Genomic DNA, 23,938 nt, shown 5'->3' on the forward strand with positions numbered 1-23,938 from the left:
CATGCAAAGGATCTCAAAGTACATCATTATAAAAGTTGAAGTATTTTTCTCTCTGGCTGCTGGTCTAGGACCTGTGGATCTTGCAAGCATTTGTTCTGGTCTTCCAGAACATTTCCAGGTCTGGCAGGTCATGAGAAAAGGGCCCACGAAGTATGGGTGCTAGTTGAAATACTGAAATTCTTCTAGTAACTAAGGTTAAAACATAAAATTTTTTAAAGCTTCTCAATAGTTCCACAAACCATAAATACAAGCTAGTATTTTCCTCTCTCCCAGTGAAGTGTGACAGGCTGTTTATTGTCAAAAGCAGGTCTTGTTGCTGTGCTCCAGAGGAACTACAATGGTCAGGCGAAGAGCAGCTAGTATCAGATGTCTAATAAATAGAAGGATAAATACTTCAGACTGAAGCAACTGAAAATGGAACTTCTGGTCAGTTGCTGCTGGAAGATCTTTGTCTTCATTACTTTGTTCAGTCTTTCATTTGTGTCCAGTATTTAGTGCACATCATTTCATTGGACTTGTGTAGCTCCTCTTGAACATGGCAACAAGGACAGCTGCATGGGACTTATAGAGCCTCAGACTTAGCAGGGGAAGAACCAGAGCAGAGTGATGCAGCAAAGTGATACTGACTTTATGGGACTATGGGGATGTTTTGCTGAATAAGGATATTAAGAACTTGGATGTCACTCACACTTTTAAAATGGGCTTGTTCTGATTGCCATCTGTTATCTTCCAGTTCAGTTTGGACATAATTTTCTGTATATCTTAAGGTTTTCTACTGCTGCCTGTCATGGTACAATCGGAGTATGTTTCATAGCAATAGACAGTTTCATAGCATAAATAGTCCTTGGTGGACTTTGTGGAGTCTGTGGCGTTTTTCCCTTTTGAGGGAAAAACTTTGCTTGGTGTAGAATTTGGATTTTGAAAGGGGGTGTTAGTTGGCTTTTGTGGCTCAGTGTTGTCACTTTTAGCAGCTAGTATCTCAAATCACTTCATCAGAAGGGTAATGCTTCCCAAGTTGCTTTAAGATGGCCTGCAGCTTTGGTCTGACTACAGCATATGTCAATTTTGATGGGAGAGATTCTCAGCTCAGAATTAAATTTGGGACCAAAAAGCCAGATAGTAATCAGAATGATCTGGTTTTCATGCTCCCATATCTCATGAATTACAGTACCAGGGCTAGAAATTAATGCTATATATCACTTGAAATCTGAGATCCCTAGCTTTCCAGGGATTGGAGCAGATACTCTTAGCAATCTCACTTTGAGGTACTGGACCTTTAAAAACTCATTGGTCTGATCCCTCAAACTAACAGTACTGTTTTGACATTGCTCCAGAGCTACTGGAACTTTTTTCCAGATTTGAGTTAAGGTTTTGGGGCTGCACAGTCCATCAGTGCAAAGCCTAAAAAGAAAATAAATAAGTTGGTAAGTCATGTAGTGCTTCATCTATAATCCGTTTATTCATTCCCCTTCTCAGACTCAGTGACTTCCCTTCTACCACCCACAGAGCACTTATCTCCACTGATCTTCTGACAAAAAAACAGAAATATTGTAGGTCACAGGTGGTCAAAAAAGAAGGTGGGTATACTGTAATGGAGTGGCACCAAAAGAGTTAAAAATACCCTGAATTGGGGATATGGGTGTTCATTGAGGAAATATTTTAGACAGTATAGAAATTGATGTTTGGGAGTGGAAATCTGCTACTGAGCATATGCAATAGCTGCTTTCTGTGGTTCTGTGCTGTGCGTGTTGTATAGGTGAGATTGTTTCATCCCTCTAACTTCTGGAGTGTGTGCTGAGAACAGCACAGGTAGCTCTGATGATAAAGCATACAGAATAACTTTGTGACATGCTTTCTGCCTGATTTTCTGCCCCTTCCAGGATGATTCTGATTAACTGATTCCTCTTTCTCAGCAGTACAGACCTGTGGTAACGGAGGTTTGGATTGCTCTGTAGTGATGAGAGTACCCAAGGCAACTGAACTTGAGTGGCTTCTTTCTCTGAGTGAAGATGAAAATGAAATTGTGCGTAATGAATTTTATTATGAACAGGTAAGAGCTTGAGAGACAGAGAGGTGAGTCCAATGTAACCAGTTCCCTTTAGAATTCTATTAAGTGCTGTTGTAGTGTCCATTTACAAGCTCTTGGGTCTTTCTTTACTCTTAATTGACAGGCCCCTAGTTCTTCCTTGTGTATTTCCATCCTCAGTCTGCACTCAGATAGCACAGCATGTGGCCACCAGCTGATACAGTGCTGCTGTAAATTGTCCCAAGGTCTGATTAACCCTGAAGTGGATGCTGGGCTTCTCATGGACATCATGAAACAGCTGCTTTTCAGTGCCAAGATGATGTTTGTAAAAGCTGGAAGGAGCCAGGATCTAGCTTTGTGTGACAGGTAAGTTGCCAGCTGTCCTTTTGGATTCGTTGGAGCTCTTAGCCTTCCTTTAACGAATTAAAGTGGTGGTGAATGGTGCTGGACTAACCTCTCTAGAGGCTAGAGAGTGACCTGTTTATCCACAAAATCACTATTGGGAATACTAGACTCTTGGAGTAGATGGGAATAAATCTCCCTGACTGTTTAAACTTGCTGCTTTTACTATGGGAGATTTTTTTTTTAAGCTTAACATTTTGCTTGTTTTCAGACGCTTGTTTAGTTTAGGCTTTTACAATGGTACTTGTCAGGCATTTGAATTTTATTCCTTCCTGGGGCATCAGTGTAAGGCAGAATAGAGTGGGAAGTGCAATGCAAGGGGTCCCAGCTGTTCAGGTAAATGTACCACAAAACCAGACTTGACAGTACTGGTTAGTGTTTCCACAGGCTGTATTAGCCAGTCTGGTTGAATGAGAAGTAGCTAGCCGGAGCAGCAAAATGGCTCTAGGACAGTGCATTAAGGAAGGGAAGTAGAGTTAGAGTACCAGAGACAAATTTGGAAGTACCAGTTGTTGGGAATCACCAATGTAAAAGATACTACAGGCATAAGGGCTTTGAAGATCCTTGCTAATGAGCCTTAGAGTATAGTGATATGCTGTGTGTGCACGTGCCCACTCACTTCATTCCTGCTTCCTTCCGAACAGTTACATCAGCAAGGTGGATGTGCTGAATATTTTAGTTGCTGCTGCCTATCGCCATGTACCATCTTTGGATCAGATTCTGCAGCCTGCAGCAGTAACGAGGCTAAGGAATCGGCTTTTGGAAGCAGAATACTATCAGTTAGCTGTTGAGGTAACAATAACGGGGGGATGAAGGTGTTAACCCCCCCCCCCTTTTTTTTTTAAATCGTCTTAGATGGCTTGCTTTCCCCACTGAACTTAATTTATGTGATCTCTGATATTAAAGTACAATGGGATGTGATTAAAAAAGGAAAAACTTAGGAAATATTTTCAGATGCTCAGTTTAACAGTGAGCTGCATTCTGCTTGGGAACAGTCTGCCAAGGGGAGTGATGTGAACCCCATCATTTCATCCAATTCCAATTAGGACAGGCAAAAAACTAAAAATGCACTGTCAGGAACAAACCTTGCATTGGTAGGGGAGCTAGGACATTCAGCCTAATAGATCTTTCTTTTCTGTGATTTGATTTGTACTTAAGGACTCTCAGAGGCCTGCTAGGACGGACAACTTTGAAAAACATTCACTTATGAGACAATGATAAACCTTGACAGCTCATCTGGTCATATGGCTTATCTTCTGCATTTTGCCTCCCTACCCCCTTGATTTCATAAGCCTCTGGTTGTGGCATCACAATTATTATGAAGAGGATTATGATGACACAAACAGGATTAGGATTTCTAGTAGGGAATAAGCAGCATGAGCAGATGAACTGTTAAACAAAAATGGTTTCTGTTTACATGCAAACATCTCTGCTAAAGAAACTGTGGGATGAAGTTTTCTATCAGCAGATTTGTGTGAAATGAATGTTGCCAAAATGTTTCCATGAAGCATCAGCAAGTCTATAAACAGAAAACCACTAACACTTCATATCACTTTCTAAACCACAAACCTGTTTAGTGTTGTTCTGTTCTTGTAATAAAACTATATAAAATCTACTATGAAGGGGAAAATTACTTTACCTTTATGAATGTAAAAACTGTTGGATTGAACTATCCTTGACCGGTGATTGATTAAACTCTTCCATTACATTTGCAATCGGAAAATCCTTCCATAATCAGAGTTTGTGGGTAGTTCAGTAGCTAGTATTTAAGGTCACTAATGTGGAACTGCTGATAAAGGCATTTCTTAGTGTACAAGAAGACATTTCTTCTTTGGGCAATGGAAGGTCCCTGATTTAGATTAGGAGTGTAATTATCTGCTTCTCCTGTGCTGTCTCTGTATTATGTACTACTAACTAATGCTTTGGGGTTTAGGTTTCTACAAAGACTGGGTTGGATCCAGGTGGCGCATGGCATGCCTGGGGTATGGCTTGCCTTAAAGCTGGGAACTTAAGTTCAGCAAGAGAGAAATTCAGCCGATGCTTAAAGCCACCCTTTGATCTGAACCAGTTGAATCATGGCTCAAGGCTAGTCCAAGATGTGATACAATATCTGGAGTCCACTGTGAAACCCATACTCCTGGTGGTAAGAGGCTATTCTACCTGTTCTGGAGAACTGTACCAAAACTGTCAAAGTCCTGAGGCTTTGGCACAGTTCTTTAGGAAGAACATGATTCAACCGAGGGAGAGGGGACATCCATAGCATATTATAGGGGTTAATGCTGGAGTAGTATTTTGCGGCTGCTTTTGTCTTTTTGACATGATTTGCATCTGGAGCAGATGGTGTGAGGATTTGCACCACAAATACTGAAGCCTGTGCAGAAGCCCCACTGGCTGCACCCCCCAGTCAGTGACTGAGAGCAGAATGATGGGGTTCTGTTTGTGTAGTGTTGTGCCCAGTAAATGGGGAAGAAGCTCATCTTTTGAAGGTTATGCAGTAATGCAGAAGCACATCTGACTGCTCTTTGGAGGCCAATGTGAAATGGGGTGGAGGTCTCAGTCTAGTTCTTAATGAACTGGTGTCCATGTCACTATGTATCAGAAGTGGCACTAATTTCCCCCGTTGTTGATCTCAGTTAGAGGCAGCAAGGATTGTATGAGTCCTAGAAGAGACACTCCTCTTTCCTTCGACCATCACTGGTGCAGCCCTTCCAAATTAACTTATGGTACTGTGACAAAGGTCATTATTAAGAAGCCTGCATTTTTGGTATCAATTCTGTGTTGTGTGGCTGGAGAACTTTAGTTTCCCAGACTCACAATTCAGAATCTGCTGCCAGCACTAGATTTGCTTTAACACCACCACCACCAAAAAACCCTTATCCATTGCAGGTGGAAGTTCAGTCTCTTTTGATTGGCACTGATTTTGTAATTAAACCAACTTTTTATATCTTTATTACAGAACATACAAAGTGTCTTTATGAAGAGACTAAGTTCCATCCATCTGTACAATGTGATGTCGTATCTCTTTTGTCAAGAACTTCTGATAGTCATGTAATAGTTGAGGGTGAAACTTGAGACGTCAGAACCTCCAGATTGAAAATGTTCCTTTTAGAATTTATATAGTTTGAGTTTACTGTAAGCTATAATTAGGTACTAACTAAAATTCAGGCCCCAATTGAAGCTTTGAATTTTTAAGTAAACTGCTATCCCAAGAGGGCTTCCCCCTATGATTATATTTGTTCTCCTAAAATTTCTGGTCTTCAGCAAATATGCATTTTAGTCTCTGACTTGCTGTTTTATCAGAAGTCTCTATCAGCAGTGGAAATATCTTTAAAAAAACAAACCTCCTATAAGGACCCATTCATATTGGGAACAGATCCACAGTAGCTACAGTCATGTTTAAGCATCATTGCTGCTAGCAAGGTTTGAATACAGTTTCCCTATCCAGTAACATGGCTGGAGTTTCATCCCATGTATATCACAGTAGAAAAAGAGAGGGGGTTGGCTGATACGCACTAACCCCAGGGAGACTCTGCAGAATAGTCTTCCTGTTAATCGTTCCTGGACAGTCCCATGTCATTGATTCTCTGTCTTAATAGCAGGATGATGACTACTTTGCCACATTGAGAGACCTGGAAGCAACCCTGAGGACACGAAGCCTGTCTCTGGAGATGATGTCGGAAGGGAAGATCCAACACAACAGCTACTATCAGGAGTGCTTGTTCTATTTACACACTTATGGCACCAACCTAGCAATCATTAGCTTCTACATGAGACATGACTGCATGCGAGAAGCACTTCTGCATTTGTTAAATAAGGTGAGTAAAGAATTCTGCTGGCAGTGTCAGAATCTGCTCTTGTATCATCTAAATTGGAGATCTGAAAGCATTAGGAGGACTTCTCCCTTCCAAGCAAATCCAAGATGGTGACCAGGATAATACAGTATATATAATGACTAAATTCAAAATCCAGCGTGCTCTATTTCCTCTGAGCTTTCACTATTTATGTTCTCATTGTGCAGTCTCTCTGTGGATTTATTCCAAATGACTGAACATCTGTGTCATGTAGTACATTAACCAGCACTGTTCCATCTTGAAATTATTATTGCCCCATCCCCTTGCCAAAGTAGGGAAGGCTAGAGAAGAGAGCCATTCTCTGTTCTCCTCCAGTACTATCAATCCACCAGCTCTTACCAACATGAAAGCTACTGAAAAATATTTAAAACTTCTAGAGTGTGTGGGATTTTAGCTGGTTCGTTGGCCTATTAGAATTGAAATACATTTGATGTAGAATATACTGATTGACATACCTAACTCCATTATCCCCAATCTGTTAACTGGCTTACTAATAGGTAATTGTTTAAGTGGCCTTATCAGCTCTGGTTTCTCTTTATTATCATCAGTGTGATTGCTGTAGTTAGAATTGAGAAGGTCCTTTCAAAGCCCTTATTCTCAGTTACCTTTTGAACATATCCTTTTTGTTCTTAGCTTAGAAGTGAATTGTTTTTTGTTTTGTTTTTTAAAGAAAATCTGCTTGCTTTTGAGTGCCCAGTGGTGCACAAGCAGTTTTCCACCAGTAAAATTTTTCAGGTAATTCAAAACAATTTTAGCTTGAAAACTTCCTACCGCAACTTGGACAGAGAGACTTCAAATGGCAGTTCTCACTTTCCGGTTCTCTTACAGCAGTGCAAGGTTGTTTTGGTGCTGAGGCTCTCACCACTGCAGGGGAAGGATTCCACTGAAAAGTTAACCTGTTTCCACCAAATGTATTTTTTGTTAAAACATTTCTGTGCATACTGGGTTCTGTAACTTGTGCTGTGCAGTGGTTTTTAAAAAAAATAGCAAACCCAGTCACTACCCTGAATGCAGTGATTAAACAACATGGTAGCACCCCTTTAAAAAACAGTTCAAAGCCAGCAATTTGCTGGGTGCCTGCCTGTGCTCAGAATGTAGGGTTAACCTCTCTGTCACTGGTATTCCCTTCAGTAGCAAGAGAAAAGCCAATTCCTGCAGCTGATTCACCTCAAGCTCCCTTCTTCCCACTGTAGGAGAGCCCGCCGGAAGTGTTCATTGAAGGGATCTTTGTCCCAAGTTATAAAAGTGGGAAACTGCACATGTTGGAGAACTTGCTGGAAACCATTGATCCAAGTCTGGAGAGCTGGGGCATCTACCTGATTGCAGCCTGCAAACACTTGCAGAAAAAGAACTACTACCACATTCTGTATGAACTGCAGCAGTTTATGAAGGTAAGGGTGGGGTGTGTGGCCCCCCCTTTATTGCTGAAATAGTGAATAGTATCACTCTATTCAGCAGTTTTACTTGGGTGTTAAACTCTGTGCCTTGGTCACGTTATGTTTTCTGTGAATTCCCTGGGATGCTCCGATGAAGTGAGCTGTAGCTCACGAAAGCTTATGCTCAACTAAATTTGTTAGTCTCTAAGGTGCCACAAGTACTCCTTTTCTTTTTAAGTGAGAGAGTAACTGCAGAGTCCATGTCTGCAGTTGTTTCCTGTTTCGCATTTTCTAACTGAAGTCCTTGTGCTTTGCGGATACATAGTATGTCTTTTGCTTGCTTAATTTTTATTGAATATAAGCTGGTAGGAACTTTTCTGATCTTAGGAAGACTCCAGGCAATACTGTCTATTCATATCTGCTGTGCTATTCATATCTGCTGTGCTATTGTCATGAATCTGATCTTGTTGCACCATCTTATCTGTTGCTTTAATTGTATGTCCTCTTAGGGAACCATAATGTTTGCTTTGTGTGAGCATTTTAGTACCAACAGTCAAAGTAGCTCTGAAGATGTTCTGCCTATGGATGCTCTCAGTCTTCTCCGCTTCTGAGATTCTTATAGTGTTTCTCAACATCATAGGTCTTAGCCTTGTTGTCAAATGATCCTCCTTTTAAAAGTTCATTACTTGTTTGTTCAAGGATCATGTCCGTGCTGCCATGACCTGCATTAGATTCTTCACTCACAAGGCAAAGTCTTACACAGAGCTGGGAGGCCAACAGAAATGGCTCCTGAAGGTCAAGGACCACCTCAAAATCTACCTGCAGGAGGTTTCAAGGAGTTCCGGAAGGAAAAAAGCTGCTTGCACTTTTCGGAAGAAAATGACAGCCACTGATGTATCAAGGTATCTGCAAAACAGGAAATGAAGTTCTGGGAATGAGGTTGCACTTGAGACTTGTCTTGATGAGGAAAACTGGTTGAGTTTAGGTTGAGCTTAGCTCACATACTCTAGCTAAACCCAGCCCAAAATTGACCTTTTTCCTACTGTGGTATACGGGAAGCACCGCTCTTCCTGGTCAAGACAAGTCTCAAGTGACAGAATGTCAGTCCCTGTACCATCTACCCTCCTGTATGTAGGCAAAACCGATATGGGCATAGTCTATACAATTTACATTTTGTTTGCTAAACTTATTACCTGTATAGTAGCAGAGCTAGATGCGAGCCTTAGAAGTAAGAGTTAGATGGTTAACTGAATTTCCAAACTTTAAAATGTTGTTAGAAGTTTAGTCCTCTGTTTCTAACTTTTGGGGTGTCTATAACTACAGTTTTCTTAAGGTTTATTTTCATCTAAAGTTACTGAAACTTTTTCACACTTGGCTGCAGCTTAATAAAAATTAGTCTTTTTGTGCGTGTCTGGGAGTTGTTGTTAGAGATCCACAGCTGGTCGGTGTGTGTAACGCTGAACTTCACGTGAGCACTCGTAATGCATGTTTCCTATGCAGTTCTGGAGGGCACTTCAGTGCTGCAGATGGGGTGAGACAGAAGGAGCTAACGTTAATATTACTGTATGCCCAAGTCAAACAGCAGCTAAAATAGCCATTTTTAATTTTGTTAGAGACACATCTATCTTTTGAGACACTTTCAGTAATGTAATAATTTGTGGATGGTGCACTTCATTAATAGTTGTGTAAATGCGTCTCTGTACCCAGATAAATGAGAATTTTTTTCCCAATCTAGGCACATCAATACAGTTGAGCTACAGATGGAAGTCACCAAGTTCCTGCATCGGTGTGAGAGTTCAGGGACCTCTCAGATAACTGGCTCAACCTTGCCCACTCTCTTTGGAAACAATCACATGAAGATGGATGTAGCTGGCAAGGTACTAGCTGCTATTTAAAACATAACATTTGCTGCCTTAACTTGACCTGCTCTGTGGATTAAAGGATGATTTGGGGCCCTGGAGCACTCATCTGGACTCTCAAATAATACATAAGGTACTTTCCAGTTGTAGCTCTCAGTGCATTTTAAAGGTAGGTAAGTATCCTTATCCTTATGTTACAGGTGGAGAGAAGTTTAAGTAACTTGACTTCCATGGGGCACCTGACAACAGAACTCATGTCTTTGCCTCTCCCTCTCTGGATCATGCTGCCTCCCATTGTTAGAGACACTTCTTAACAAGGCGGTAAATTGCCTTTTGGCAAACGGTATTGCAGTGCTGAACTCAGGCAAGAGGCAGTAAAATACCTGGGCTACTTTGTACAAGTTACTTCATTTCCTTGTGAGTTTTCTACACATAACCAAATGGGAATGTCTCACTTTCCCCTATGTCTAATGTTGGAAATTTCTTCACAGGTCATGCTGGAAGGAAAGAACATTGAAGAAGGTTTTGGAATTGCATTCAGAGTCCTCCAGGTATGGAAAACCTAAGAAGTTGCTGCATGTAAGGTTGATCTCACTCCTGTAAAGCACCACTGTTTATTACCAGACCCTTTGCATCAAGTGGGGAAAACACAAGTTTCAGATCAGTCCCCATGTTTGTGTAAAATACAGACCAATCAATTATGTAGGTTCTAAACCTCCACGCATTGTCAGGGACCCCTCTCCGCCCTGGAAATGAACTGCCTGGCCAGCTTTTAGTTTAGAGAATCACTGACGTCAACTTCCAGATCCAATTAAGCTGGGGGAGGTTGTGAGTGTGTGAGGGAGTAGAGCTTAATTTTCAAGGTTCCCGTGTCTGTGTCTCAGTGTCATGCTGGCAGTTCTGAGATCTCTAGATCAGGCAGAAGGCTGTCTTGCTGTGCATCTGAATAAATTGGTGCCCGCTCATTCACTGAAGGAGAGGAGATTAGAGAGGGGGCACCCTGATGGGAGAGAACAAGTGAAGGAAGGGGCTCCATGCACCATATGAAGAGGAAAACTAGGGCACTGCCTGCTCTCCTGAGAGATGGGTCTGGTCTCTTCAGAGCCAATTAACTTGCCTCCTTGTTCATCCACAGAGTTAGCAATGCATTCCCTTTCTCCCTGCTGCTCTCCCAGAGTAAGCAAGCAGCGTTCTCCACTGCCTTGCACCTTCTTCAGTCATTCACCCAGTGCAAAGTGCTACACCAGGTATGAATGGAGAATTCAGATTTGGTAGCATTTGACACCCACTCTGCACAGGTGTCAGTGACTGCACAGGATATGGAGGCAGTGAAGAAACAGGCCCAGAGCTGGCACAATGCTATTCCCAGAGCCTGCTCATCCAGGGAGCAGAAAGTTTTAATTGGAAACTGTTCTTTTGGAAATGTGTCCCTCCAGCATGTGTGGATGGCTGAGGCTGAGATACTTGCCAGCCTGGTACTAGTAGCCCAGGTGCTTAGCTGAGAAGGACCCACATTAGTAACTTGGTGGGAGTGCAAGGGGAGAGTCTGCCTTGCATGGAGTGGAACAGACTGCAGCTGCCCAGATTTTCAGTGCAGAGGAGTGGCCTCTGGAGACTAGGGTCCCACTGTGATCTGAGTGACCTGGCCTTCACAAGCAAAGTGGCATGCTGGCCCTCTTGCCCTGAGGGCTGTACTTCTGTATGGAAAATGAGGGTGGCAATGGGCTGCGTTTTAGAGCAGTGTGGACTGTACTTGAGCCACATTCTGTTCTTCTAGCAGCACAGTGCTCCTCCTCTGGGCAGGCTTGGTAGAATCTGCCATGACTGAACATGCTGCTTTGATGCTTTCCATTTTCCCACTTCAGGACTTCCAGCTGGAGGCTGCAGCTGTGTACAGTAAAGTGGCCAAGGTGCTGGTGAAGCAGCAGAACTACAGTGAGATCCGGCAGCTCCTTAAATGCGTCAATGAATCTGGAGTTGCAGCCAAAAATGACGGGGATATCATCATCCTAAACTGCCTGGATGAGTTTAAGGATATCCCCTCTGAGGTAATGCTGCCCCCATGGCACCGTCTTCTGAGGTGGGATAGTCTAGAAAGGGGACAGTCCCTTGCCTCTCAGCATCCATACCATGCATTGAGACATGCTGTCAACCTCTTCTGGCCCCTTATTTTACATGTTCTATCTCCAGAGAAATCAGTTTGCATCTGCAAAGGGAAATGGCTATTTGGGGGGTGTGATTGTCTAGCTACAGGGTCCTTTCCCTCAAATCTCCCAGCAAGGTGCTGTGCAAGTGGCACGCAGGAGAGATCCTTCTACCCAGTGGGATCCTCCCTTACGTTGCTGTTTGGGATGAGGAGGAGTGTCTTTCCATGAAGATCCCTTGCTGGTAGAGAGAGCACATGGAGGAGGGAGCACAGCCATATGTGCCCTCAAGAATTGCTGCCTGTATAGGAAGCCACCCGTTAAGATTGCCCTGCCCATCACAAAGCCTTTACATTGCTCTGTGTGTGTGTGGAGGTAGGGAACCCGAAAGACCTCCATGAAGCTACCACTGCCTAGAGGGGGGCAGGAAGTCCTAATGAGGAAAAGCTGCCCTCATGGAGTTCCTTGAAGACACGACACTGGTTTTGGGCCAGGAGGTAAGCTGCAGTAAAAGGGAAGATTTGGGCTTAGTACCAGGCACCTCAGGAACTGGGACAGTTGATGGCTGAGATGATTTAAACACCTTGCTGTAATTTCATCTGTGCAATGTTTTAATCTGTTAGGCTATAAAACTATAATGGTTTGCAATCTACAGTCCTCCAATTGTCACCTGCTTTTCCCCTTTGGGGTATAGGATCTGGACAATCTGATCCAGGATATGGACAGCGACGAAAACAAGGTGAGTAAAGTGTAATGGGAAACCCTTAGCTTGCTGTGGGAACGCTATGCCTAGAAACCAAAGCTTCTCAAGATTGAGCTTAGATACCTTGTAAGTGCCTGATCTCATCTCTTCTCCCCAACACTGGGAGTGAAGTGTACCCAAAAGTTAGAGACCCTTAGGTCTCTGAGAGCTACTGTGTGGGACTTAAAAGCAATGCAAAGATTCAGTTGGTTCTTTTTGGTTCTTCCTATTTTCTCATAGGTGCACTTAATTTCCCATGGCAGCAGGCAGCTGATGGGGATCTCTGTGCATCTAGGGAGACCAGCATTGAGCTCATTATTATTCCAGTGTTATATTATTGCCATTGTGGTAGGCACACACCGTCCTTTATCTGATCAATTTGGTAATTTCTCTTCTTTGTAGACTATGCTAAGACTGAAATACATGGCTTTTGTTAATTATATACACTGCACTTCTCTACTGTCTTCAGTATAAGGCTCTCAAATCATTTTACATTCACAAATGGATAAATAGATTCTATTCCCATTTTACAGATGGAAAAACGGAGGCCCAGAGGTCACATGACTTTCTAGGGTCACATTCAAACCAGTGGCAAAGCTGGGACTTGACTCAGAGAGTCCTGATTCCCACTCTCCTGCTCTGACCACCAGACACGCTGTTCTGAGAAATTAGATTTGATTTCTGTCACTGCATTAAGTTCAATGCTACAGTGACCCTAATGTGAGCTTTTGAAAGAACTAGGCCATGGGCAGAATGCCTCTGTGAATCTTTGCTGTTCAGATATGGAGATTTTCAAGCATGAACTACACATGTAAGAATCCTGATTTTTGGTTCCATGATGATCAGCATCCAAAGAAGTTCTAAAAGCCAGTGACAGAGGCTTACATTTTAAAAAGTCTAATGCACTGGCCCTTTGTAGTACACTTCTTATAGCAGAACCTGGCCTGTGCTACATCCTATCCTCTGCATCACAATGCACACCCTCTCTAAATAGTACAGCCTACTGAACTAGATTTCCCAATGAGCCCTCACCTCTACCTGTGTGTTAGAACTCAGTCTGGGAGGCTGTGGTGAACAACCACTTTTCTTTATTGCTTCAGATCCAAGCCTACTTGATGTGCAACAAGCTGCGTTCTGCCTACCTGGTCTCCGTGAGACAAGAGAATACCAGAGCCGTGCAGCTGGTGCAGCATGTGCGGCAGTTGGCCGAGAACAGCGGGGAAGATGTTGTGCAAGCCATCTGTGTCCAGTGGCTTTCAGTGCACCAGCCCAAACAAAAAAGCAGGTTCACCCAGACCACTAGGAAATAACTACCAGGCACCAGCATCCATAAAGGGAAGACTTCATATGGCACAGAGAAGAGCAGCTCGGTGATCTCTCAGTGAGAGTGAAGTGGCAAGCAGGAGCTGCTAGAGTACCTGTAGCTAAAGGGAAGGAATACAAGTGCCAATCCTGTGTTCTGATGACCAACAATCTATATCTCAGGGTGTTTTCTGTGTGTTTTAAACCTGAACAAGCAAGACTAAGGATTATGGAGAAACGCACTTTTCTCCTCTTTCCAAGAGGCATTGCACTCTTTTTTGCCATGGGTTTGTTTTAACCCAGTAAACCTGTGTATAGTTGATGACCAAATCCCATCCCATCCCAGCTCAGTGTACGTTGAAACATAAATCTCTTTGATTTCTATTAGCCAGAGCCATTTTATAATGAATCTATCATTGCAATGGTTGAAGAGTTTTGTTTCCATTTACATAGACTTGGGACTGAACTTTTGAGGTGACTTTTTAAAGATCTATACTAATTATCACTAAGTTTTTTACACTAGCACAGTATGTGCAAATCCTTTAGTTAGTTTGAAAGGCAATGGCTGGTTGTATATGGCAGGTGTCTCTATGCTGAAATCACTGACAAGTGTTTGCCTGCTGCTTGGGCCCTTGGATGGATGGATGTAATTGGAACGGGATGCAGTACAAAGGGGAAAAGCTTGAAATGGGATAAGAATGTCTGTGAGAATTGTTTTACCTCTTGCTTCCCTAGTTTAATCCACTAAGTGGATTAAACTGCTGTGATACAACTGTCATTGGATAGTCGCAAGGACTCTTATGTCCTTTTCCATAGTGTAAACAAGCTGAGCTATACACCCCTTGCACTATAGGGAAAGCACCTTCCTTTTATAAAAGGGTTAAAATGGTGAAATTTAATCACACAGCAAAGTTATAGACTGCTGAACCATGCAATGTGTCCTTACCAAAGCAATCTTTCCCCTTCTGACAAAGTGAAACATTTTGGACTGAATTGTTATATACTTTAAAATAGAACAACCACCACCCATTTGTTCCTGGGGTGAAAAAATGGCTCAGACTGTCTGGAATACACTGGGGACTGGCAGGCAACAGGCATCCTTTAGCTCAAGTGATGTCCCTGTATTAGTTGCTGCTGCACAGAATCTCTTTCCCCAGTTGTCTGCTGCTGACTAGAAACAGACCAAAAGCCACACTCCCCGGTCTACTTCATTTAACAGCATGTTTCTCTGGTGGAAAGTGATTCTGTTCAGGGGCATTTGGATTTGGTTACTGCTTCTCTGCAGCTGATAATCAGAGAAGAGGGAAAAGTAGGAAGGAGAAACAGGCAGCAGAGAATGGAAGAAGCAGAAATGAGTGATGGTTTAAAAAGAAGTTCCTTAACTTTGGCAGCCCACAACATGCTTGTAGTGCAATGGATGTAGACTGCTAACATTTAGAGATGGGCAACTCAATTTCCCTTTCAGTAGCTCCCAGTGTATTACAGTCAGCTGGCTTGCTTACAGCCAAATGAAATCTATAAAGATGTTTAGTTTCTGGAAGTGTCATATAACTAATTCCATTGTACAAGGTAAGCTAAGCAGGCAAATAGAGTCCTTGTGATAGACCACAGACCTCCAATGAGATGAAAAGGACGTGGTTGACCTCATTTTGAGTGTTTCATGACCACTGTCCCACTGACTCAAACTTCTCTCCCTGCTGGAGATAATTAGCTCATTGGATCTGGGGTTAGAAATAGCTCCGATCTTAGAATCAGGGATGACCACACTTAGCTTCCAGAATCTCCTAACCCCAGATCTCAGAGATCCCATTAGTAAGGGTAATAAAAGCTGCTTTTATTGTCTCAGCCAGACAGAACTGGCCTTGCAGTGTGCTCCAGGGGTTAGGCTTGTCTTGTTGGGTTTGATACTTTTTATGACCTGGGTTGATACCAAATCTATAAATAAATATGGGTAGAGAGGTCTGTACTGTGTGCACGGATGCAGTAAATACCATTCTGTATACATCTGTGAGAGGAACTTGAACATTATAGAAGGAAAGAATGGTGCCTGCCAGGTAGTCCAGCCATTCTTGTGCCTGTCTTTCTGCTTGACTTCTTTGCACTTTATTTTACGCACTTTATCTAATGTTTGTTGCAATTTTGATAGTGCTTAACTTAGAATTCTAAGGATCTTTTTCTTACCAGCAGAACTAGAACTGGAATTTTGGCCCTGATCCTAAAAGACTTGTCACGAGTAGTGCAGTTAATGTTGGGCTTAAAAACCCTAAGCATAAAAATGGATTGAACACTAGTAGTAGTTGAAAGAGCCATTTGTCCGTTAACAGTTATAATCTGTTTACAATGAACAAAGGAGAATAAAGTATTATCAGCAAAGGTCACTTGCCCCAGTCCCTCTTTTGTGTATTGCTCTGTTCTTTACCTCTAGCATAGTTGGGTGGCCTCTCCCTCTTCAGCTTTTCTGTTTGGAACTGGTCTGGGTCACCATCTGTTATGGAAAACACCTAGGACAGGGGTGGGCAAACTTTTTGGCCCGAGGGCCATATCTGGGTATGGAAGGCCATGACTGCTCATGAAATTGAGGGTTGGGATATGGGAGGGGGTGAGGGCTCTGGGGTGGTGTTGGGGGTGCAGGAGGGTGCTCTGGACTGGGACCAGGGGGTTCGGAGGGGGAGGGGGGATCAGGGCTGGGGCAGGGGTCCGGGACAAGGGAGGGGGATTAGGGGTCCAGGCTCCAGGTAGTGCTTACCTCAAGTAGCTCCCAGAAGCAGTGGCAAGTCCTCCCTCAGGCTTCTGTGTGAAGGCACAGCCAGGCAGCTCTGTGCACTGCCCTGGCTGCAGGCACTGCCCTTGTAGCTCCTATTGGCTGCGGTTCCTGGCCAATGGGAGCTGCGGGGGCAGCGCTTGGGGCGGGGGCAGTGTGTGGAGCCCCCTGGCTGCCCCTATGCATAGGAGCCAGACTGGGGACATGCTGCTGCTTCCAGGAGCCACATGGAGCAGAGCAAGCCCCTGACCCTGCTCCCCGCCTGGAGCACCAGAGCAGGGCAAGTCCTGAACCCCGCTCCCCAGCAGGAGATTGAGGACCGAATTAAAATGTCTGGAGGGCTGGATGCGGCTCCCGGGCCATAGTTTGCCCACCCCCTGACCTAAGAAGAAGGCAGTGTAGGATTGTTCCCCAGTAGTGGAGTTCTAAGCCAGGGAACCAGTGCAGAATTGTTTTGTATGCTCTAATCTTCCTAACCTAGTTTAGCTTTAAGTATCTACATTAGTTGGAAGACTTGTTCCACAACCTAATAAATTTCACTTTACTCCTACGCTGTATGCATGAAACTAGTGCATGCCACTGCCACCCAATTAAGAACAACTTAAGTACATGAGAAGGAAGATGTAGAGTAACAGTGTAAAACAGGAATGATTTTATTTAGTAATGTCATGGTTGGAGGTAACTCAGTGGTGACTTGCAGGGTCAAGCATTGCTGTAGAGAGAGCTGGTAGTGCTAACCTAAATCAGGAACTAGGCATCTGCTTCTAGAAAATCTGTACTCTGTGTAGTCACAAGTGAACAGCGACTGAATGGCAGCCCTGCAAGCTGTGATACCCTGACTGCAGTGACATTTTAGCCATGGGATGCTTCCAGAAAAAAAGTCAAATGAGGTGTAAAATATGACCTCTTATAGGCAAGCAGCTCAGTTACCACACAGGGTAGGAAGAATTTGGAGCCTGCATGACTACAGCAATGACCAACTTTACTTGCCCTTTGCAACAGGTGTGTCCAATATGTTCTAAGTGCCACATGCCACCCTTGGCTAGCCTCTCCCTAGAACTACTGGGCAGGCAAACTTAATGCCAATGTAAACTAGGTTCTACTCTCACCTTCCTGCCCCATTGCTAATGTGGCCATTGCTGTCTCGCTAGGGATTATCCCTGCCTTTGTCTATGGCGGCAATTCCAATATCCTCCATCAGGACAGCAAACATGGCAGGGATGGATCAGACACAGCTTGAATTACTCTAAGTCAAGGGCAGGCTCTGTTACTCACTACCCTATACACCACTCACAATTCTCTGCTCACTCTCTCTACTGGCAGCTCTTCTCCCCCTTCCCCCACTCCCGTTTGGCATTCCAAAACCACCTACAAGGTACATGTGGCAGTTTATGCAGTGCCTAGCACAAAGTGGTTCTCAAGCCTGGTTGCGTCAACAAGGGCTACTGAAATACACTTGATTAACAATCCTGAGGGGCCTCAGCACTTGGATCACTTAAGACTTGCTCCTTTAAGCTGGGGGTTGCTGCAGCTTTAGGATCCCCTTCCAAGCAGTGGAGCAGAGACAAGTGACTCAGTGGAGCATATATTGAAGGAAACTCTCAACCAGTCTGGTTACTACTGCTGCATAAAGACTCTTCCATAAGCATAAAGCAAAATTTCTAAATTGACTTGTACAGAAACCTAACTGACCTAAAGCCTCCACGTCTATTGGGGAACCAGGGGAAGAATGTGTTGTGGAATGGAAGCTGGGGCGGGGAAAGGATAAGCCCTGAGTCACTGCACTTTGGCCTGAGCCTCCAGTTAGGAAAGAGGGATGAGTGGGGCAATAATCTCACCTTTTCTTTTAAAACATAAGATATCTCAGAAGTTTAAGGGCAATTGTGTCTATAAAATCACTGGTAGAGCCGCTGCAAGTGCCAGGCAGGGTGCACGGTTGCTTGTGTTCCTCTACCCAAGCAAAATGCTCCTTAAGATCATCAAATCCAGGCCCATCCAGCTAGAAATCAGGGGTTTTGACAGTTCAGTCCCACTGGATGCCCAGCAGCTCGCAACTGACATTCCAAAACTTCTTTGCTAGCTCATCGTTCCGGCCCTGAGGGGAAACATAGGCTGGCCGGCAGTCACTGCAGAAGGAAAGAAGAGACTTTCATCAGGTGCCCTGGCTGTATTAGCACAAGTCCCGCTGAAACACATGGACACACTAGCTGCTGCTGCCTATCAGCTTAACTCCTTCAAGCTGGATTTAAAAAAAAAAAAAAAAAAAAAGAGGGGGAGAGGAGAACTAGTAGCATTGCTCGTGGGGGAAGGCAGAGGGACGGTGTGGAGGCAGGAGAGGAAGCAGCTGGCAGCCAGGCCACCATACTGCTAAAGATGCAGGCTTCAGCGTAGGTAGCGCTGGGGGAAAGGAGAGCTGGTATATGAGGGACCACCACTGCAACCCTTGTAGTTCCCTGCTCGTATCTGCTTTACACAAAGGTTACAGCAATGGCCTAAATGCCATAGTTCACTGAAGCCTTTTGGAACATGACTATAAAAATAACATGCTATCAGGAAAGCATCTGAGAACCTGACCTTCCATTCTGTATGTTTATAAAGCACCTTGTACCTGTGTGGGCCACATAAATAATCAGCGTGGCTACCTTGCAGGCAGGTGATCATAAGAAAGGGGAAATGATGCTGCTCCCTCATAGAGAGGTACAGCTGTGGAACAAGCTGTAGCAGAGCTTGGAGAAAAGCTCTCCCCCCACAGATGGCAACTGCAATCAACAAATAATTAAACAATTCTTCAGCATGGTTGTCTGAGGAGCCAGTGGCTTGAAGGCAGTTTTCCAAGCTGACAGCGGAAGGTGTAGGAGGGCTGTAACGTAAAGGTGGAGGTTACTTGTACCGTGCTGGGTTCCCACTTAATGGCAGGAGTTAACTTACTACCCAATCATTCTGTTTATAAAGAGATAGTACATACAAACTGATTTCACTAAACAAGGTAGTTCCAGATTTTAATACACTCTGAACTCCACTCAAGAGCAGCTTTTCCACTGACACCCACAGTCAGACATTCCTTTATTTTAAAAACCCCACCCTTGTCTTCTCCCTCAGGGTGTGGAAATGCCTTTGGTGAATAGCCACAGTCATCTTAGTGCTATTCCCCCTGCTTCTCCACCCCCTGCTCCCCTTCCATTTTATTACATCACGTTGGATATCAGATTGTGAATTCTTTGGTGCAGGGACTGTATGCTCTCAGCTATACTACTGGGTATGGTAAGTAATAAACTGAAGTTGTAGTAAGGGAAGGACAATTCACCACCTGTTCAGGATTTCCAAGCGTGTTAGAACCTGTTCATGATTACTGAGCAAGATGAGTGCCTTGGAATGTAGGTAACGCTGATGGGCAGCCAAGGGGAAAATCAGGCAACAGCAGCAGCCATTGCCATTACCTGCCCCCGATGTATGCTTGATTAAAGGAAAAGTGCAGTTTATTATTGCCCTAAGTATCTGAGACAAAAATTCACTTAATCAGACTAAAAGACAAGAACATTACAAAGCAGCATTAAAAAAAAAACAAAAAACCACATACCTAAGAGTTCCACTGACAAGGAGTGGATAGCTCTGTACTATTTGGAGCTTGCCATTTTAGCAATGAAAACAGGAAAGGCAGGCTAGGGCTGTGGATCAGGGCAGGAAGATCAGAACTGCTGTCAGAGACACAGACCAGCATTTGATTTCCACAGCTCGTTTGTGGCACAGAGCTGTACCCACTAATCAAAACAAACAGGAGATGAACAAAATGTGCCTAAGAGGAGCTGTGGCAGTCTCCAGCTATCTCTCTTCTCCACCTGTTTTGCTATAGGACATCAGCTTCTGCCACCGCTGCTTTATTCTTCATCACTTCCTATTTATATAAAGGCCATTTTAAAGAAGTATTAGTGATTGTCACGATTTACATTCAATTAAGTGACAGGATTTGGACACAGTTCTATTTCAGAGACAGTCCAATATAAATCTGGGTACACACACGCTCAAGCTGCTATTTACTAACCATTTCTCCACGGAGTTCATGCTTGCTTCTTTTACAAACCTGAAATCCACTTAGAGTTCTCATGCTCCAGCACACGGGACAGCTGAGATTCACAAAGGCTGCTTTTATCTACTGGGAGATAGAGGCGCTCGAGAGAGGATTAGGGGACCTATTTCTATAGCCAAGGCAGATTAAGATGGTACAAAAACTCTGTACTTGAAGATCAGACACAAAGGCGTGTCCTGGAATAATCCTATGGTTCAATCACAAGGGAGAAGATTGAGTTTCTAGTTTCAGATATGAAGGAGGGAGTTTTATCTTATGTAAAAATCAAAGGGCAATTTCCATATCGAATTCCCAAATGTGAGGTGGTCACAGTGAAATGATCAAGGCAGAAGGACAGTTTCATTCAGTGCTGCCTAAGAGTAACATGTGATGATCATTTGGTTAAGCCATCCTGAGCTGTGTTTTTGGAAGAGGTAAGAAGATGGTTATGCAGACCATATGCAATGTTCCCTCTAATTTTTGACAGGCCGTGTGCGCAAAAAATTTCTTCTGTGCAAATTGTTGTGCGCGTGGTGTTTCGCTGTGTGTGCGTGCACACGCGCACTGCTTAGAGGGAACAGTGGTCACATGATCGCTCAACTGAGATCAGTAGCAAAATGGAGCTGGACTGAATGAATGAGAAGAGCCACAGAAGCCATTTTGCAGAATGAACTGCCTTGCATGCACAGATGTGCAGGTATCTCCTTTCCTGAAGCTTCCTGCAATGTGTGCAGCTTCAAGATGTGCCATGCTTTGGAGAATCAGCCCACATATGGAGGTATTTAACTTGAGACACAGTTTTGAAAATCTTGAGCTCTGCCTGCACAGCACCGAGCACATTTGCTACTGCCTTATAATCAGAGGCCCTCCAAGCACTTTACAAACGTTACTGAACCAAGTGTCCTAACCCCACTGAGATGCAGGTATTATCATCCTTTTGCAGATGGGGGAAAACTGCAAAGAGGACCAAATTCATCCTTGGTGTGACTCAATTGAATTCAGTGATGATACAGCAGGGCTGATTTGGGTCAGAGAAGTTAAGTGACTTCCCAAGCTCTCAATACAAGTCTATGGCAGAGTAGGAATGGAACCCAGATTCTGTGGACAGCCCGTCTGCGGCACCTGGCATTGGCCACCATCAGAAGACAGGATATTCGGCTAGATAGACCTTTGGTCTGACCCAGTATGGCTGTTATGTTCATCTTGTGCTTAAAGCACGAGCCCATTCAAAGACTACAGGACTGGGTATAATGTACATCATTATATAGGTAAAGAATTCCTTAGAAATACAACTTTTATCTTGGTGTCATGATCAACCCTTTTCCAATCCGAAGTGTTCAGATTCTTGTAACGGGTACAAATTCTAAACATATATTTCTAGCACTTCTCCCTTCAGATCTGTAAGCCTCAGTACAGTCCCCTCTCAGACAAAGATTATAGCCTTACCTCGCCTACACCGCTTATCCCCACACCCCAGAGACATCTGGGTTGCATCCTTCTGCCCACGACAGCAGATCAAGTACCTCTGCTCACCTGAAATACTGTCCAGTCACAGACTCCAGCTCCTCAGCCACTGCACAGTATACGCTGGTCTGGGCTCCTTCGCGTGGAGTCTTCAAGAAGAAAGAAAATGTCTTCCACAGCAGAGTCATTAGAATCGAGTGCCGGCCCAAACTGGAATGAACAGTGCCGGGGTGCAGCGAGTTTGCAGTGACTCCAGTGCCTACAGCAAGAGGGACAACAAGGAGCATGTATCAAATCAGACCCTGCCTACATGCTCTAGAGCCTCCTTAGAAGGAAGGCATTAACAGCCTTCCTGTTTTACCCCATTATCTAAATGTTAAAGAAACAAAAGGTCCAGATGCAGATATAGTGGGGCAAATTGAACTCCCTTACACTTGCTTGCTGGAAAGGTGGACAACATGTCACCGCAATTATGAACGCTGCACCATTTTAGTCGTTAGGCCTTTTACAAAGCAGCCTGGCAAAAACATTAAAGGCTTGCCCACTGCTTTGTAAAGCACAGACCCCTCCTGATTTACTCCAGTACTAGGACTCTAGATAAGAGACCTTATCTCTATTTTTCAGACTTTGAATCTCATGAGAGATGAGCAAACCTCAGCTGTTCCACCATAACCTTTGATTCCTATGCTGAGCACAGAAGCATTCAAAGCCTTTTCAGTAGCAGTCCATGGTTCACAATTGCTGCTTTGTCCATGGGGATACAGCTCCTTTGTTTGCAGATTTGCTTTTGGACAAGTGTTGAAAATGATGAAACCTATTCCTCTGAGTACGGCCAGCTCACTCCCTCGCCCTGAGGGTAGGGGCACAGCCACTGCCTTAGGCCAACCGCTGGTCCCTCTGGATTGACTGCATCTGCTCCCACCCACCCTGAACACCTGCCAGGGACCCACATAAAGTTTCTTCCTTACCCCACCTTGAATATCTTCTGCACAGGATCTAAGTACAGCTACTTTCTAGCGCCATTTTGAATGCCACCCTCCAGAACCCAAAGGATCTGAGTAAGCCACATCTGGTATACAATCATATATTTATCATATCAGACTCACCTTGAAGGCGTCTAGCCAGCTCCCGGGTGAAGAGTACATTGGCCAATTTACTGTGACAATATGCAAGGCCCCAGTTGTAGCACTTCTCACCCTGGAGGTCATGGAAGCGGATCCTGCCTCCATGATGAGCCAGTGAGGACACATTCACTATGCGGGCCGGGGCCGACTGCTTCAGGCACTCCAGCAGCAGGAAGGTCAAGAGGAAGTGACCTAGGGAGAGATGGGATTTGTTTTACTTTGCCTTTCTGTTGTGCCTTCCATCTTAGGATCTCAAAGCACTTCAGGCCAAGTACTGAGACAGCTCACAATTAGCCCCATTTCACAGATGGAAGATGTAAGACACAGGCAGGTCAGGGCCCAAAATTTTTCAAGTGGCCTCTACTTGTGGGTGCTCAAACAGCTGGAACTGGTGAAAGGTTGCAGGAAATGGTAGTCCCATTTGCCAGCTCTGTATCCTCAGAATAGGCACTCTGTGGGCAGTGAAAGGGCAAGCTTCCCCAGCACTGTTCCTCCCCAAGAAATTTAGGACCCTTCCAAAACAGCTTAGGTCTCTACTGAGGCTTAAAGTACTCTGAACTTCAGTTATTTCCCTGCATTCTTTGGGGCAGGAGAGGAGGAGTCCTGGATGCAAAGTCTCAGCCTGGGATTTTTTGCCACCAATATTTATTAAAAAGGCACAGCCGGCTCTGCCTGCCACCTCCAACTCTCAGATGCTTACCAAGGTGATTGACTCCCAGATGTATCTCAAAGCCATCAGCTGTCTTTGAGTAAGGGCACAGCATCACACCTGCATTGTTAATGAGGATATGTAGCTCCTTCTCCTCTGCAAGGAACAGATGGGA

The 23,938-nt window shown here is 44.2% G+C and overlaps 2 protein-coding genes across 8 annotated transcripts in view; one reads left to right on the forward strand and one right to left on the reverse strand.

Annotated features, from left to right (window-relative positions):
- Positions 1-16,080, forward strand: part of ZFYVE26 (zinc finger FYVE-type containing 26) — a 70,537-nt gene extending 54,457 nt beyond the window's left edge. For 3 of the 5 annotated variants that reach the window (XM_073348397.1, XM_073348401.1, XM_073348399.1), the window contains 12 exons: positions 1,914-2,050; positions 2,172-2,392; positions 3,073-3,220; positions 4,362-4,571; positions 6,025-6,243; positions 7,473-7,670; positions 8,355-8,557; positions 9,391-9,532; positions 10,006-10,065; positions 11,380-11,562; positions 12,353-12,397; positions 13,501-16,080. In XM_073348397.1, the coding sequence (XP_073204498.1) occupies positions 1,914-2,050; positions 2,172-2,392; positions 3,073-3,220; positions 4,362-4,571; positions 6,025-6,243; positions 7,473-7,670; positions 8,355-8,557; positions 9,391-9,532; positions 10,006-10,065; positions 11,380-11,562; positions 12,353-12,397; positions 13,501-13,710 (1,976 nt within the window). In that variant the 3' untranslated portion in view covers positions 13,711-16,080. The remainder of the gene's footprint in view (positions 1-1,913; positions 2,051-2,171; positions 2,393-3,072; positions 3,221-4,361; positions 4,572-6,024; positions 6,244-7,472; positions 7,671-8,354; positions 8,558-9,390; positions 9,533-10,005; positions 10,066-11,379; positions 11,563-12,352; positions 12,398-13,500) is intronic. The other 2 variants (XM_073348400.1, XM_073348398.1) reach the window with 2 other exon arrangements.
- LOC140912946 (retinol dehydrogenase 12-like) overlaps positions 1,375-23,938 on the reverse strand; it is a 36,189-nt gene continuing 13,625 nt past the window's right edge. For 2 of the 3 annotated variants that reach the window (XM_073348402.1, XM_073348404.1), the window contains 4 exons: positions 23,815-23,919; positions 23,097-23,306; positions 22,060-22,249; positions 17,088-18,589 (listed from right to left, as the gene is read on the reverse strand). In XM_073348402.1, coding sequence (XP_073204503.1) covers positions 18,487-18,589; positions 22,060-22,249; positions 23,097-23,306; positions 23,815-23,919 — 608 coding nt within the window. In that variant the 3' untranslated portion in view covers positions 17,088-18,486. Of the gene's footprint in view, positions 9,176-17,087; positions 18,590-22,059; positions 22,250-23,096; positions 23,307-23,814; positions 23,920-23,938 lie in introns of those variants that run through there. The other variant, XM_073348403.1, reaches the window with a different exon arrangement.

This window comes from Lepidochelys kempii, chromosome 6, assembly GCF_965140265.1.
Source record: "Lepidochelys kempii isolate rLepKem1 chromosome 6, rLepKem1.hap2, whole genome shotgun sequence".
NCBI lineage: Eukaryota > Metazoa > Chordata > Testudines > Cheloniidae > Lepidochelys > Lepidochelys kempii.